The 16,951-nt window shown below is 42.1% G+C and overlaps 1 protein-coding gene across 1 annotated transcript in view; it reads right to left on the bottom strand.

Moving 5' to 3' along the window:
* The window catches only part of MYO5B (myosin VB), a 122,954-nt gene that overhangs the window by 22,067 nt on the left and 83,936 nt on the right, over positions 1–16,951 (bottom strand). Inside the window, exons 23-28 of the mRNA XM_010583079.1 lie at positions 14,714–14,953; positions 9,505–9,589; positions 7,910–8,058; positions 6,987–7,106; positions 5,969–6,106; positions 4,205–4,267 (exon numbers count right to left, since the gene is read on the bottom strand). Of these exons, the coding sequence (XP_010581381.1) occupies positions 4,205–4,267; positions 5,969–6,106; positions 6,987–7,106; positions 7,910–8,058; positions 9,505–9,589; positions 14,714–14,953 (795 nt within the window). The remainder of the gene's footprint in view (positions 1–4,204; positions 4,268–5,968; positions 6,107–6,986; positions 7,107–7,909; positions 8,059–9,504; positions 9,590–14,713; positions 14,954–16,951) is intronic.

Genomic DNA, 16,951 nt, shown 5'->3' on the forward strand with positions numbered 1-16,951 from the left:
ATTAGAAACAAAGCCAGGAAGATCAGGAAAGAAAGTTATAACCAACAACCCCACTCCAAGAGCTCAAGCCCTGGACTCCTTTCAGAGTTTACAATTAAATTAATTCCCTAATCCTTCTTGGTGGATTTTGGGCATGAAGCAATGTTAAAATATCTATAGACATGGGTGAGATGCCTATTGTCCCCTGCCCGTACACCCTTTTTGCACCAGCATCAGTGATGGCAGAGCAGAAGCTAAAATAAAATGCTTTGAATGCGGAAAGGGAGAGTTCTACTTGCCCTGTCAGAAACGCTCTTTCTTCAGCATAGTCCAATAGCACTGATTTATTTGACAAGTTATCCCGTCAGAAGATCCTAAACTTGAACTTGCACTTGTCCCAACATGTACAGAATTATGGAGGTGTGAAAGGGGTACCCAAGCACTAACGGTGATGGAAATAGACTCACTCTTTAGGAAGGGGCTTATATAGCAGTGCTGGGTGAAGCATGAGCTTGTGTAAATCAGAGGTTAGCACTGCCATGCCAGGAATTTGCCCTCTTTTCTATTTTTGGTTCTCGATAGGAAAAGAAAATAAAATCCTCTAGAAGCTCATTTTATAATGAGCTGCCAAGGCTAAGGGATGAAACAAACATCCCAGCTATGCAAAGAGCAAGAAATCAAATCATGCATTGTGCTCCTGCTAGGAACACAAAGTCAGGGCAAGGACTCCTTGCTGCTTTCACTCCCACTCCCACTCGCCCAGCCTGAAAAAACAAGCTGGAAAAATACATTTTTCACTGGGGAACTTTTTGTTGTGCAAGCATGGCTCAGGGACGTATCTCCCACCAGGGAGATGTTTCACATCCCTCCAGCCCTGCTTCATGGCTAAGCATACACCTGGCTGGGCATATTTTGGGACAGCATCTACTGAAAACTCCATTTATCCATTACAAAGGATGCATAATTTATGCCTGATGTAAATATATCAGTGTTAGCCCAAGTTTCTCACATTTCTTTGCAGCGTTACAAAAAGAAACAACCAACCCTTATCCAAATGAGCCTCTCTAAGGAAGGACTGTGCCTCACTCACTTCCCTCCATCAAAATCTGCACCAAGAACAGGCTCCCCACCAAAAGCTAATCCCAAAGGCAAATCCCTGCTGTCATGGGTGCAATGACAATACAGGACAATTAGACCTAGGCACAAAGCTAGATGACAGTAGACACCTATGAAGTAGCAGACCATGTGCTGGTTGCAAAAACCAAGCCTGCACGGCCACCCACTAACACCCACACCTTGTATCGTCCCGCTCGAGGCGCTGTGCACATCAAAAATATCTTGAATGGGACCCAAAAGTGAACAGAATGCAGTGATGACTCAGGTCACAAAGCACTGAACAAGACCCAGAAACATCCTTAACCCCCAACAAAACCTGCTCTTCAGCAATAACGATATTTATTACATTTACGCAAACCGATATTTGTATGCATTATTTTAAAATAAATATATTTACATCTGTACTGCTTATTGTATTTATAGATTTATACTTAGATTTATCCAAACCATACCCCGAGTCATTCATGACCTTAACCAAGCATCTCTTCCCCCACCCAGTGCAACACTCCTACACCACAATGAGCTGTTCAGCTGCACCAGTAACAGTCTTCACACCTCACCTAGGTCAAAATTCATATTCATTTCAGGGAAATACACTGGTTTCTGAAGAGACACTGCAGCCACCTTTCTAAAACCTTCCAAAACCTTTCTAAACTGGCTAAGGAGTCTGAGTTTCCAGAAGATAGTGCATCAGTGGTGCATCAAAGCCAACATCCCTTCCTCCTCCATCAGCTGGTATCTCATGGACCATTCAAGAGCATCCACAGGAAGAGTTTGCTGTGTGTAAGCTTTTAGACACCTCCGCCTAGTTCTTCAAGATAAAGACTTTTTAAGCTGGCAAAAAGGAAAAATAAATCTAGTAACACAAGACTCTTGAAGGAGCCAGAGACTGTATAAATATTTGAGATACAAATTTGCAGGAGAAATAGAGAGAAGAGGAACTTTGTTATAGTCACAGAAGCAGCTGTCATGTGGAAAGAGGGAAAAGCAGCACTCAAAATCAGCATTAAGTCACTCTTTCACTGCAGATGGAGACTTTAGACAGTGTCCTATATTCAGAAGTGGGGAAAACACCAGTGTGCTGTATTTCTCTCTCCTTTTCAGTGGTTCCTCTCAGGCCAACCCACCCATAGGGAACACAAAATCCCTTCCTTTAGGACTAAGAGTTGCCTCTCAGTATGGCATTTGAAGCAATTGCTCCTTCGCTTTCACAAGGACCTCCAGCTCTTCCTGGAATGACATTCACCCAACATGCCAGTACCCAAAATATCATGTGCTACAGCTGGTCCGTGCTGGCCTGCACTGCGTTAAAGCAAGCAAGTTAAAGACCTGGTTGTTCCTTGTTGCAACTCTCAGCTCATTTTCCTGCAACTCCAGCAAGAACCTCGTGCTGGAAAATCCTTAAAGAGAAACTCTTGTTTTAGTGCAATGCCACTAAAAACTAACTCTGAGATGTGTTTCCTTGCAAGTTAATTTTCCACCTATATCTTAGGCTAAAGGTTAAATAACCCTGCTTTTTTTGCAACACGTGCTACCTATTCTTATGAAATCGTGTTAATAGAGAGTTATTAAGGCCTGTTAGATATGTAGGAATACGTATGTTACAAACGTAGAAAGTAGGAAAATCCAAAATTAATATTTCCATCCTGAAATTCCTGGGTTCAAACTTGAAGAAAACACAATTTTTTAACTTACACAGAAGTCAGAACTGCAGCAGCCATTTAAGAAGGTGGCAGTTCTCATCTGCTGGGTTTTCCCCTTCCAAACTGCAACTTCACTTTGCCTTACAAGGTCAAGAAGCTTAAAACTTCCATACCCATGTTTAACCAACTGGAAGATACTTGGGCAATGATCTTAAAGCTCCTGCCATGCTTCTACTCCAATGGGCTGTGCAGAGGTACTAATGAAACTCAGCAGGGTTTCCCTCAATCACAAAGACCTTGTCTAGCAAGTACAACAAAAATATTGTGCTTAGAGACTAAAAAACTAGCTGGATGAAGTGCCAGAAAAAGCTACTGCTAGAGGTATGCTCTTATTGAGGGTTGAACATACACACTTTCTGACTCTAATTTCTGCTTTTTTGCATCCTTCTGAGGAGATGATGATTACCCTTACGGTTCCCTTCCAACTCAAGATATTTTGTGATAGCAAAAAATAGGTATTACTACTGTCAGATGGTTTAGTATGATGTTATCCTGGCTAACATATATTCCTCTGGATTTCTCAGCTGTATTGTGATATTTGTTAAGGTGACAGGGAGAGAAGGAGCATCTGAAACGTAGGTCTCCACTACCAAAACCCAAAGCAAACAAACAAAAACCTCCTTACAAAGCCTATCCCAGAAATAGGTTTTCCAAGGATGAACAGGACATAAGAACTGGCCCAACAGTCAAGACCAGAAGTAGTTGGGTACAGTTAAAGCAGGAGGACACAATCCACACAAGCCGTGACAGGAGTCTAACAGGTTTCGGTCAATCTGTATATCATAGGGAGAAAATGATGGAGGGAAAACTGTAAGGATTTAGAGCTTGAGGACAAGATGAATTGCAGGGTAGGGCAATAGCTGGGAAGACACAGGGTGACTATGCTCAGCCAGCACTGCCGCTGAGAGGTAGAGGCTATTACTGCAATCCACGCAGCAGATTTATTTGGTTTTGACCCAAATGGCTCCTTGGGAATGCAAGGAAAGCGGACAAGCAGAGTTGGAGCCTGAAACAAGAAATACATTGGGCTTCAGCCATGAGAATTCACACCTACTGCAGAGCAAACTGCTGAGACCTGTAGTGTCATGTCAAAGGAAACCCAAGAAAGTCCCAGAGGGAATATGTGCAGTAGAAAAAGCACCCTTCACCATAAGTGGGCTTGTTACTGCTATGGGTGACTCAAAAACAGATAGCCCAGTGCAGAACAGATGTTGCCCCAGAGAGAAACATCTGTGAGCCCTCCCCAGGCCCAGGAGCCAATGGGGAGCTACAGCTTTCCAACTGCCATCTCTAATCATTAGAGCCGATTACAGGAGGTTTTGGGTTATTACCACATTCAGACAATTTGTTTGGGCTGTTGGAGCCATGCAATAGATTACAGCACTAAGTGGGAAGTCCTCACTCACCTTCAGACTGTTGTATGCAAAATCTTCGTGGTCTGAAGTCACTTCAGTCTTTGTTTCAATTACCTGCATGGATTAAAGAGATTAATTAGTATTTAAAAGCAGCCAGATGAACTGGCACATGGTACAGGATGGCTAGGTACACCTCCATCAACAGCCAACCCTGCCAGCCAACTCAACCATAATAATGTTATTAATTGGCATTAGACGGAGTCCCAGCAACACGTAGCAGGGCAGGGACTGCTTCAGGAGGAAATGGTTTAATCTCTCATTAATATCTTGACAACTGTGGCTCACTGCAGCTTTCAAACAATGACAGTCATTAGGAGAACAATCTTCAACATAGCGGTTGGGAAGCAGGTTTTTAATCTGCCTCTGTAGCAAGGATGAGAGGCTGGGGAAGTTTGCTGTTCCATGTATTTCCTGCAAATTGCTAGAGGTGATCAGTAAGAATATCTGGTGAAGCAAATAAATAATTACTGTGGATTATTTTGTTGAGTCTCTTATTGCATTTGTCAACAGACACTGATCTCACACTGGAGACAAATGAACAAAATAATTCCCAAACAAAGCAACAACAGCCCCAGAAATTTCACATACGAAACCAAGTGATGGCATTTGCTCAGCATTTTATCCAAGAGCATCTTTGCTGCTTCACGACACCACGCACACAGCACTGGTGTTTCATGGCATGCATCGTCTCCCGCGCTCTGGCCTCTGAACAAGCCACAAAGCCTCGAGTAAAACACATACAACAGATCTGCTATTAAAAGCCCCCTACGCCGAACATCAGCTCACTGGCAGCTAGAGTGCGCTGTATTTTCAGATTCCAGTTGCAAGTCAGGACCAACTCTTTAAGTTACTACTGGTCTGTCAGTAATCTAGATTTTTTTTTTTTTTTTTCAATGACTTCCAAGCAAACCACCCAAACTGTAGGAAGATGTTTTCTCACAAGGAAGAAAGAATATATCAAAGGAATATCCCTGCCCTGCAATACAGAGAAAAGGAAGAACCCATTCTTCTAACAGCTACCTTGCTATTTCTGACTTACTATACCATTTTTTAGGCTACATTCTTATATGATCATTACTGGGGAAAAAACCCAAACCACGCAGATTATAACAATATCAAACTGAGGACACAAGCGTGACTGACACGTCTGTGAAGTGCTTATCAGCTCACACCACACACTGCTGTATGGGCGGACACCAGGACTGCAAAGCAGCGCTTGAATAACCCAAATCAACCAAAAGACATGTGGAGATGTGGGGTACCAGGGCCTTTCTCTTCACAGTTCCCGAGCATTGACATGCCTCTAGGTTTGATCCAGCCGAAAGGTGCAGCATCACATCCATCTGCAATCCTCCAAATACTCATGTACCCCTTCCTCGTTCTGACCTTCACTAACAAAACTCAGTCCACACTTCAGATTTCTCAAGAGAAGGAAACTGGATCAATGCAGGCAGAATAAAATGCTCCAAAATTGATTCTATGTTTCATTGCTTTCAAGATACTTAAGATACTATCCTAAATCTGTTATAATCAGTTTAAAAAAAATATATAAATAAATAAAAAAACCCCAGTTCTCCTGTCCAATTGTCCTTAGCTGCCAAAAAGGTTTCTCTCCATTTCCCAGATGGATTTGCTGTCTCTTAACTTGAACTTGTCACTCTCAAACCTCAATTCCTACATCGTGTGTCCTCCGGCAACCAAGGAAAGTCAGTTACCAACATGAAACATTAGTATCAATGAAAAGACATCTCTGACCTGGGATTTCTTGCTCTCTTGCTCCTTTTTCTCCAGCTGGGTTTGCAGCTTCTTCCTCTCCTGCTCAAGCTCCCTCACTCGCTTCTGTAGCTTTAGGAAGAGGGTCATATCCATGGCGGCTTTCTCCATCCCGACCTCCTGGAGAAGAACCGGGGAGTAGAAAAAGGAGAAGACCTCAGTCAGGTTTTATAACCACGCACAGTGCTGTGACAGTACATCAGCACCGACCCCAGCCACAGCCAGTAACAGGAGGATCCCAAGAAAGGCAAGTACCTTCAGAGACCAAACTCCCATTTTAAGCACCTATTTTTAATGTCAATAAGCAGTTGACTCATTTTAATAAATCATTGAATGCTTAACAGCCCAATAGGTAAGCGGGCTGATTGGAGCCACAGCTAAGAACATTAAAAAATGCCCTAATGAATCCCTTCCAGCCAAATATTTATTAGTTGTTTTTTAATTGGCTTCACCTAGAATATTTTATATTACAGCATTTCCCTTTTTCACGCGATTCTTGATAGCCAGGGAATAATTTATGCTGCTCTTTTCTCCATTAAGAGACTGTTGATTACAGGGGCTGTGCCGGCCAGCAAATCACCTGTAAAGATGCATTGGAATGAAAACGCTCAGGGCAAGGGGGTAACGAACTCATATCCTTGCGGAGAAGGATTGCTACACGGTCATTGCCATTGGTGCTAGGAATACCTACATGTAACAATGCTGACCACTTTGATGAATTTTCATCAGTCTTTAAGCTGGTATGGCCAAAAGACAACATTTAATTATATTTAGAGCCCTATTTAAGTCTGACCCTACAAACGAGTAAGCATTTGCCAGAAGACCGCAGCCCTGCGATCCCTTTCACACAATTAACAAGGTATTTCGGTAGCATGAAATCAGTTTAATCCCTCACACTTTATAGTCCAACCTGCATTCCTTCTACGTGCTCCCAGACCCACATCAATCATCCCCACGGAGCAGGGCTCTCCTCCCCTCGAGCCTGCCCGATTTACTGTACCTCCACTTGTTGTATTACATCCTCGGTGTCTCCTATCTCAGAGGTTGATATGGATGGATAATTGGAATCCGACTCCAAACTGCTCTGGTTGGATGGGTTTCTCCTGTGCCCTGGTGCTTGCTGCCAAGGAGCGATGCAGATACATAATACATTCAATGTTTAAGGAAGGATTCTTCATGAAGCATTGTTTCTTAGAGCAAATATATATCTATATATTAAGGTTACCTTTACAAAAGGGCTGTCCCCTTATAGCAGATTCCATTTTCTAGTTCTTATGCCCTGCCATAACTTTCATATTAACCCAGGGGAATAGTTTAAAATAAAACGTGAAGTGATACAGAAGCTCAGTTTAAAAATTCTGCATGAATTAAAGGCTTTTCATGACACCAGATGCCCGTGAAGTGCGAACATGCGAATCTGAGCTCAAAATTATGCTGTTCACAGCACCCTCCAGGGCTCCCTTTAAACGCTCAACCTTCCACCTAATCCAGCATCACTCTAATTATTATCTAATTTTCAACAGTTCTTCTAGCACTTTAGCAAAGCTGAAGCTAAAAACTTTGGCTTTTGAAATTCTGAAGTCATGTTGTTGGGGTTGGGGCAGAGGGGTGGTGGTGGTTTTTTTTTTTTGTTTTATAACCCAACACCTACACATGAACACCACTGAAACAAAAAGCAAAACAAGAAGCATGAACCAGCTTTTGCTGAGATTCACAGATGTCTCTATGCAGTTAACAGAGAAGCGTGAAAGATCAGGCTCTTTTTTTCAAGGCACACATATGGTTCAGCTTCAGTGTAGAAGTTCAGTCTTAGAAACATAAAGCACAAACTGCACAATAATGTCAGTTCTATTAAGTGTTTTGGGAATGAGTGAGCCATGTTATCCAGCCACCATAGAATAGGGATAATTTCAGTTTTGTTACCTTTATAATAGTCATTTCATCCCGCAAGTTGTCATATCTCTGCTCCAGCCTCGAATACTCTTTTACCAGGTTCTGATAACGAGACCTCTCTTCTTCCAGCTCTTTCTTCATCTGGATATTTTCCTCAACTGTGTTTCGTGCAAATTCATCTTTAAAATAAGAAAAAAAAAGAAAAAGAAAAGAAATTGTAATCTTCATCTCCAAAATGAACTTCTTGTAAATATGTGCAGTAACATTGAGTAATTAACAAAATGCTCCCTGCCAAGAACCTTTAAAATACGTATAAGCATTCTCTAATATTTAGAGACTATTATAATCTAGAGCTGTCTCCTTGCCATTTGGAATAGCTTGAGCTCTTCTGCTCGGAGAGCACAGTCCTCTGTCATTTGAGTTAAAGAAAACTCTCCAGCACCTACAAACCATCAGATCTATTATGCTTAACTCAGCTGTGACAGCTCCAGCTCCCATGAGCCAGCCATAAACCCACTTAAGAAAAGACCAACACAGTATGGAAATACATTCATGTTTAAGAAGTGCCTTTGGTACTCGTTGCATTTAAAGACTTCTCTGCCTGCTTCCCACCACCAGATTTGGCATAGGAGCAAATCAACAGCAGCATCTCTTTCTCTTGCCATCATCAACCATTTACCATGGTAAGATTGTGGGGGTTGAAAGTATTTTATATCCAAAGAAATTCTTTTTTTTTTTTTTTTTTTTTTTGGTTAAGAACTGCCTTTCAGAAGCAAATCTGGTCCCTCCCCTTTTTGAGAAACCAGGCAAATATAGTCCATGTGTCCTTTTAAATGGGTGAACACCAAACAAAACCCCTCCACTTGCTTTCCCCAAGCTTCAATGCTCCAAAAGTATCCCATAAGAGATTAAGAAATATTTGCAGCAAGTTTCTTTTTAGCATGTTATTTCCATTCTTTTATTCTGCATTGGGCTGAGAGCAAGAGGTACTTCATGAGTACCACGTAGCAGTAATAGATACATCCACAGAATGATGCGTGATGGTATTTGTAAATCCTGCAACAAAGTCAAAGCTGAAAAGGATGATAAAAAATAAAAAAGCTCAATAGACACATGATAGTTTCTTTGGTGGCTTGGGATTTTCCCAGATTGCTTTCCTCCTTTCGCCATCTAAGTCCCTGCTTTAAAAAACACTCACAGACTCCTGTCACATTAGAGAAATCCTTTGTCACAGCTTAGTATCGTTAACTGTGCTCTTCCTTGGATCCTTTATTCATCAATCTTGGGGCGCTGTTATTCTCTACCCTCCACTCCTGGCAGCCTCACTGCCTCCCACATCACCTGCAGTAAATGCTGCAACATAATTGAATTAAAAAGCCCTTTTAGGTACTTTATGCCTTATTTCACCAACTAAACCAGCCTCTGTCTTGCCATCCACCAGCAGGACAGCATGAACAGGACTACCTGCACAACAAAATAATGACAAAAACCGCCACAAAAGGGTTGCGGGAAGATTAGTACCTTTCAAGGTAGGAAAAGCACACAGGAAAAACAAGTTACAGGCGAAAACAGCTAAATTCCTCATTTAGAGGAGACATTATGATGCTATAAGCATTTTTTCTTACCTTCAGATTGACACAGGATCCTGCTGTTAAGCTCCTCTTTTTCCTGCTTCAGGAGAGCATTTTCTTCTTCCAAGTCGGATATGCGCTATGAAACAAGGCAAAGAATTACTGCTTGCTGCAGGTCAGAGCCTCTGCAGAGGGATTACATTTCACCTGGCTGGAGACAGGGAGCTTTGTTCAGGCTTTCTTTGCTGTTTAAAAGATCTATCCCCTTGTGCTTTGTCAGTTATCCTTTGTACATCAGGAGTTGAAGCATTGGAGAATGGCACTGCAACAACAGAGGCTAACTTTTATTTTCCTGAGTGCATTTCTCCCTTAAATTAATGTTTTCAGCAGAATCTTACAAAATACTGAGCAGCTGGACTTGGTGACCATGATCTGCAGGAGTGAAACTCCTACAAGTGATCAGGTCATCAGATCAGAGGTTTATCTCCACATCTCGATGGGCTTCATCACTATCTTCAAGTCTTAGCACTGACTTCTGCTGGGGAAAAAAAAATCTCCCTGATTGTTTCAAGCAATGTGGCGCTTAAGTAAAGATGGACGCAGTGAATGTGAGCAATAATACTAAATAGTTCAGGCTTTTTTAACTTCATGTGTCTTACTTCATGTAGGAAGGTTATAATCCCTTTAATGCTTCACACTACTGCGGAACCTCTAGTACCAGGGCCTTTCGTAATACAACAGAAGGATATATAGCAATTAACACCAAGGATTGCCTAGCAAAAATTAATGAAAACAAACTAAATCCTGCAAAATAGTTTGTTTTGTTTTGTTTTGTTTTTTTTTTTTAACTACCCCTTTCTTAAAAATAAAGGGAAGCAAGGCCACTTGTCACAACAAGAAGGCTGGACTGACGCTGGCAGCAACCCATCCTGTAATTTTGTTCATCCTCAGGAATTTTGATGCATTCAACAGCGTTATCTCAAAACACAAAAACATCACATTATCAAGTGAAATATGCTGCTATGGTTAAGCAGGATGATTCCGCTGCTGTCAGGCAGGAGAACAAACTGACACATCATCCCAGCGTAATGTCATTCCCTGTGCCTGCTTCATCGCATCCTCTAGCCATGGCTTCAAAGACAGCTACACACAGCAGAAGAATCTCAAGATGTCAAAGATAAACAACACTGTACACACCATAATAAAAGTTTTCAGTGCCCAAGAACAATAATTTTGCTGTCACCACTAGGTAAAATTTATAGGCAGCCCAGCTGGCACGCATTCCTAGCACAGACTTCAGTCTTCTACACAAGCATGCTCAAATCAAGGTATTTTATCAAATACTGCATATGTCAGATACATACTAATGGTGAGGATAAAAGCACAACGAATATTTTACTGTAAGCCATGACTGAAGCAGTCATATCCCACGCACAGAAACTACAAGACCCCACCACCCCTCACTCTCCAATCCATTAATTTGCTCCAGCTGTCTGCATGAGACTATAATCTCCTGCATCTCTATATATAGTAGGAAAGCTGGAGTGTGGAGATACAACTAGAAGTGAAGAAAACACAGTTTAAGGTATGCAGAGCTACTGGTGTTCTAAATGCTCTGAACTAAGCCATGATTTTAATACTCTGTACCAAAACCAACTACATTCTTTCATTCATACATCACTTCAAATAAATATAGCAGACGCGCAGCCATTAGATCAGCACTAGTGTCTTTAAGTTAAGAAAAATTCTTAAAAAATTGGCAAAGAGCTACAAGAGTGATAGAAGGGAAGGAAAACCTGTGCTGCAATGGGAGAGCGAGGAACTTGACTCGTTTATCCCCTCAGGGAAAAGATTAAAGGCAATGGGATTATTTTACTAGTGCTCTTTAATAGGTGCTGATAAAGAACTCTTCTGCCCAGAGGACAAAGTTATGACAGTTGGAAAGCGAAACTAGACAAAAATTTGGAGTACTTCCAACTGTGCTGGGGGGATATTTTAGAACTTGGTAGAGTCCGCAACAATTATTGCCAGGTTTAAAAATTTCTAATCCAGATTGGGTACAGGTATCTTTAAGATGTGATCTTAAGCGATTGAACTTTTTTATCACATTCGTGTTTCCACATGAAACAGAAACAAGCTGGAATTCAAAATTTGGGTTTAACAGAGACCCAGTGAGAATGAAAACAGTCCATTAAACACAGGTAGAGGCAAGTGGAGCAGGTTACACAACAGCCAAGTAGCACAAAATCCATATCTGGTACCTTTTGTACCCCTTGCTCATCTTTCTATAGGAAACAGATCTTTGAAGGTGCTTCAAATGCAACGGCACCTGCCTGGATTTCTATGGAAGATGTTGAGCAGTGAGCACTCGTGATGGTTCAGCCCTTTTTTGAGGTGTGACATTGGAAGCACCTGTGCATAAGGTCTGGCTCCGGTCCTCCCCTACCTTGTGAGGAAACCATGATGGCATTTAGGATTTTGTTAATAAAATTCCTGGCCAGGCTTTGAATCATCCTAGCTCACCAAGTGAGAAGATTAGGTGGTACCAAAAGCCCTAGGAAGAGCTGCTGGTACTCACCCAGATGTGATGTCTTAAACTTTTATCACAAAATGGAATAAGGAGAGCTATTCTAAAATTAAGGAGTCGAAGAGAAAGCTATAAGGAAGAGATTAAAGGACTTTTTTTCAGTAACAAAATCATAACTAATATGGATTTGCAAGAGCTGCCGCCCAGCTCAAGTCAATAAAATTAAGGCTGTCATCTCAGTGTCACTCAGAAATGTCTGATGACTTTGGGTATCATCTCCAGAGCGAATGCCTCCCACTACAACCATGGCCATGGTGTAATCTTGATATTGAAGGTGAAAAGCGCTTCTCAGCTGAACTCAGTTTCATGACACTCCCCACGCTTTTGGTAGTTATTAGAACTACTCAAAAATCTCTATCTGAATTTTTCTCGGAAAGTGTTTTGGCTAAACAAACATTTCCAGGGAGGAAACAGGTCTTCTCCATCTTCCCACTGAGAAGGAACCGAAGGGTGCAATTGAAAGCCAATGTCAGAAATAGGAGCCTGCACTGCTCAGTAGAAATGCTATGTTTTATAATTAAACCATTTATTGTTACAGTAAAGTACATAATATTTGCTCTGCAGTAGGCACTTCTACAACAAGGGAAAGCTTTTGCTTTGTTTTCCTGCTTTTTGAAAGCATTTCTTTGGTCATTAAATCAACCTTTCTTCCGAGTGCTTGAAGGGGATTTGCAATCAAGAACAAAAAGAAGCAGTTTTTCCCCAGCTGCATCACCTTCAAAATAAAGCATCCTTTCAGGCTCTAAAAGCCTGCGCTGCAGCCAACTAATGAACCGAGCCTTGTGCCAAAAAGGATCTTCATATCTGGTGCTGGAGAAAAGAAAATCACCGATTCCATACGTCCCTGTGTGCATGCAATATGTGTTGAAAGAGCTGAGTAACTGCTTTTCTGGCAGCTTTTGGTCCAGCCAAGAGACAACACATGTACAGGCTGAATGCCCTTTTGAGAAGCCCACCCAAAAAGGCATTTCAGCTGTGCTAGTTTTTCAGATTAAGTTATCCTGGCCACACAGTCCCCACAGCTTCTCACCCAAACCCACCATCTGAGGGCTTATCCAGAGGGGGAGGTTGGCCAGGGCAGGTGCTGCTGGGTGAAGCACCCCAGAAGAGCACCATCTGGGCATTCTTCCACTGTAATAAAAACACAGCTAATCCCAGACCTTTTGGGTTTGTTTTTTTTTAATCTCCAAAAGCAACTTGTCTTCAGGCCATCACACAAAAAGTGCTAGAGTAACAGCTGCAAACCAGCTTTTTCTATGCACTGTACTGAGTAGAAAAGCCCTTAGTTCCTTCCAATAGCAGGATCACGGAAACCACTTCAACAGTTGGTGGAGAAGAAAGATCACGGATTTAACCTGAACAATCACAAGCATTTGCAGCAGGAAACTAAACCCATACCTTAGTGCCCTAGGTTGTGAGAATGGGTGTGAAGGTTATTCAGAATGAACCTGACCAGCAAAGACATTCAGGGTAAAAGGTCAATTTTTATTATTTGCAAAATATCTCTACGCTCTAAAGTCTCTTTCTCCCACTAGAACACTTTCTTGTACAATGGTGGCAGTGGTGGACCACCTCCACCTCAAGGGATTCAGAAAGCATTGGAGTTTGCTTGAAGGAGGAAAAAAAAAATATTTTTTTAGTCTACATCACAGCTCCAAACCCTATAAAGGCTTGTAACAACCGGCCTAACTGGTGCTGGACAGTGTCTCTGCTTGGGAGGGACAAGGTGGTCCCCACACAGGTTATACTCTGCATATACCTACAACACCAGCCTCAAGGACCAGCTGCAACGACCATGGACTGCATGGCAGAAACCAGGCCCTCCTGTCCCATACCATGCTGGGCTGAGGAAGGACATCTTCCTAATATTGACAGCATCTACAACAGCCTTCTCCAACATTTTGCATTACATACCATGAGGAATCACACAGTGGTTTGGGTTGGAAGGGACCTTAAATATCGCCTAGTTCCATCCCCCCCTGCCATGGGCAGGGACACTTTCCAGCAGACCAGGTTGCTCCAATCCCCATCCAAGCTGGCCTTGAACACTGCCAGGGATGGGGCAGCCACAGCCTCTCTGGGAAACCTGTGCCAGTGCCTCACCACCCTCACAGTAAACAATTTCTTCCTTATATCTAATCTAAATCTACCCTATTTCAGTTTAAATCCATTACCCCTTGTCTGATCACTACATGCCCTTGTATACAGTCCCTCTCCATCTTTCCTGTAGCCCCCTTTAGGTACTGGAAGGCTGCTGGAAGGTCTCCCCAGAGCCTTCTCTTCTCCAGGCTGAACAACCCCAACTCTCTCAGCCTGTCCTCATAGGAATCACTGTATATACACGAAGCCCTGGCATATCCACAGTTATTAAGCACCCTTATTTCCAGACGAGTCTGGGTTTGGGGAGTTTCTTCGTGGTTGGCAGTGCAAAAGGCATCAAGATGGGGCATCCTCCTGCCATGTGGCAGTCGCTGCTCCTGCAGGGACATTCACCTGCCCTTGCTGCCCCACAGCCTGGTTAAAAGGCAAATTCTAGGGGCATTGAGTGACTAAAAGAAAAAAATCTTAACTGAAGATAGAAATTCTCTCCCCTTCAGATTGATGAAGGGTGAGCTTTCACCAGTATGACCGTCAGCAGGAGACCTACACAACACGAGACGTGACGAACAGACGTACCTTTCTCAGTAGGTCTTTCTCCTTAACGTAGCTGTCTTCCACAACCTTCCTCTCCCCATGAGCTTTTTCAAGCTCCAGCCGGAGGTGCTCCATCTCTTCTTGCAAGCTGACAAGCTGGTTGCCGTCACCCCGGTGGCTCTGCTGATATTGCACCAGTTCCTTCTTCAGCTTTTCCACTTCAGAGGAGTGGGCTGACGTAAGCATAGAGAGCTGCTCGTTCAGAAGTTTGTATTCCTTGTTCTGCAGCCAACATCCCAAGAAGAAGAAAATGAGACCATAAGCAAGATCAATGCATGCACTGATGCACTACAAAAGTAACTGTTAAAAATCCTTGAGCATGGTGGGTAACAAACTTCTGATAACAAACATTTCCATGCATATGCTAATAAAGCTTACAAAACTAAAAACACTTTCAAACCTGTGACAAAAGCTCAATAATATTTTGGTAAAAGTTATACAAGCATTTGTTAAATTGATGTTACACTTGAAGCAAAGGCAAACAAAGCTTGGTAGCACTAGCAACCAAAACAAAAAAAACACACTTTTATTACAGCTTCCATACAATGTTGCTTAATGCAACTGGTTTGCAATTTTTTTTTTTTGTCTGTAATATTGGGCTTGCAGTTTCTCCTTTTATTCCTGACTCCTATGCCTGCAGGAACACCTGGGGTGACAATGCACTGTAGCATAATTGCAGCCTCGAGCACAAAGAGCTCCCTAAACCCCAGCTTTAAGTCATGTGCCAGCTCAATCGTCTCTTTATTTGCTCAGATCTTCTCTTTTACAGCACTTAGCAATGATTTGCTCCCAAGTTTTGAGACCTGAAAATTCAGCAGCCTCATTTAATTTTTGTTATTCAAATCAAAGCCAGTGGGAACTATATTGTGACTAATAAAACATCATCACTATTAGCCAGCCTCAGAAACGACAATGAATTTACTGAAGCTCTTGGTCTGTTGTGAAGAGCCTACCATTTAGCTTTGCTAACATTAGGTAGATAATCATGAGAGCAAAACAACTGTTTTGAAATTTAAAACAGTCTGTTTTTTAAAGTTTCATTTTTGAAAGTTTTCAATACAGCTTTAATGATCTGGGCTCTTATCTCTCACTGTACAACAGATCCAAAAGGCTTTGTTTCTTAAATGGGACTTTGGTGGATATTTCATCCAGTTTTGGTCTTTCCTGGAAAACATTCGGCAAGAGATCCTTGTCCAGACCAGATGAGTGTCCTGGTAATCTGCAACTTAGCCTTTTGCTGTTTCTCAGAGCTTTAGTCACCAGCAGTGTTACACCAGCTCACAAGAAACTGTTCCTTCCACCCAGAATTGTTTAGTTCACGTGGAGGCTAAGAAAAGCTTGAGATGAAGAAGCCAGAAGACAAAAGTCTTAAAAGACACAAACATATCATTTTAAAAAGTCAATGGACTCGGGAAGTCCTGATATACGATTTTTGACTGGTCAGGATAAGCAGTAAAGGTGCGAAGTCACAGATCCCGAGATACAACTTCTTCCTCTAAGATGTTCACCAGAGTCAAGTAAGCAAGAAAAACATTTAAATGCAAAAAAGTATGATCTATCTCTGTAATAGGGTCAAAGGCTCTCATTAACTTCTGTACAACAGAGTTAGTTTTCAAAGAACTTTATAGCCTGGGAAAGAAAAAAAAAATATCTTCTAGGTCTACGCAGGTTCTTCCAGACCAGACAGGCCCCTGTACAAACGCATGGTGAGTTGGTGGATACCAAAATCTCCACCCTTACTTCAGATCAGTCTCTTTTAGATTCCCAGTATGGCTCATAGGATCATTTCTTCTACCATTGCTCTGATCATCCTTTTAGCCCCCCTTTTAGGTGACCTCCCAAAGCACCCCTCTCTCACTGCAGTCTCAGTGCTCCAAAGCAGGATTAAGACACATCTCAAATGGAAAAACGAGGGACATTAACACCTTTTCATTTGCTCCCTTGTAATGGATTATTAGTGAACACAGAAATTCAGCATTCATGTGGTATTAAGGAATTAACATTTCTGCATGACCAAAGCCATTTCCAAAGAGATCTATTCAGGGAGAAAAGCTTTACAGAGGATGGCAATAATCACTCTGGTTCACAAATCTCTGCTGCTTCCCCCAATTTCACAGCTTTGTGTCCCAAGGTTTATGTATATGATTTTACATACCAGCCAACTGAGGTTTCAATCCAGAAACAAGATAAATGCACAGGAATGCTTTTTCTTGTTACTGG

Source organism: Haliaeetus leucocephalus, unplaced genomic scaffold (genome assembly GCF_000737465.1).
Source record: "Haliaeetus leucocephalus isolate CR32 unplaced genomic scaffold, Haliaeetus_leucocephalus-4.0 Scaffold866, whole genome shotgun sequence".
Taxonomy (NCBI): domain Eukaryota; kingdom Metazoa; phylum Chordata; class Aves; order Accipitriformes; family Accipitridae; genus Haliaeetus; species Haliaeetus leucocephalus.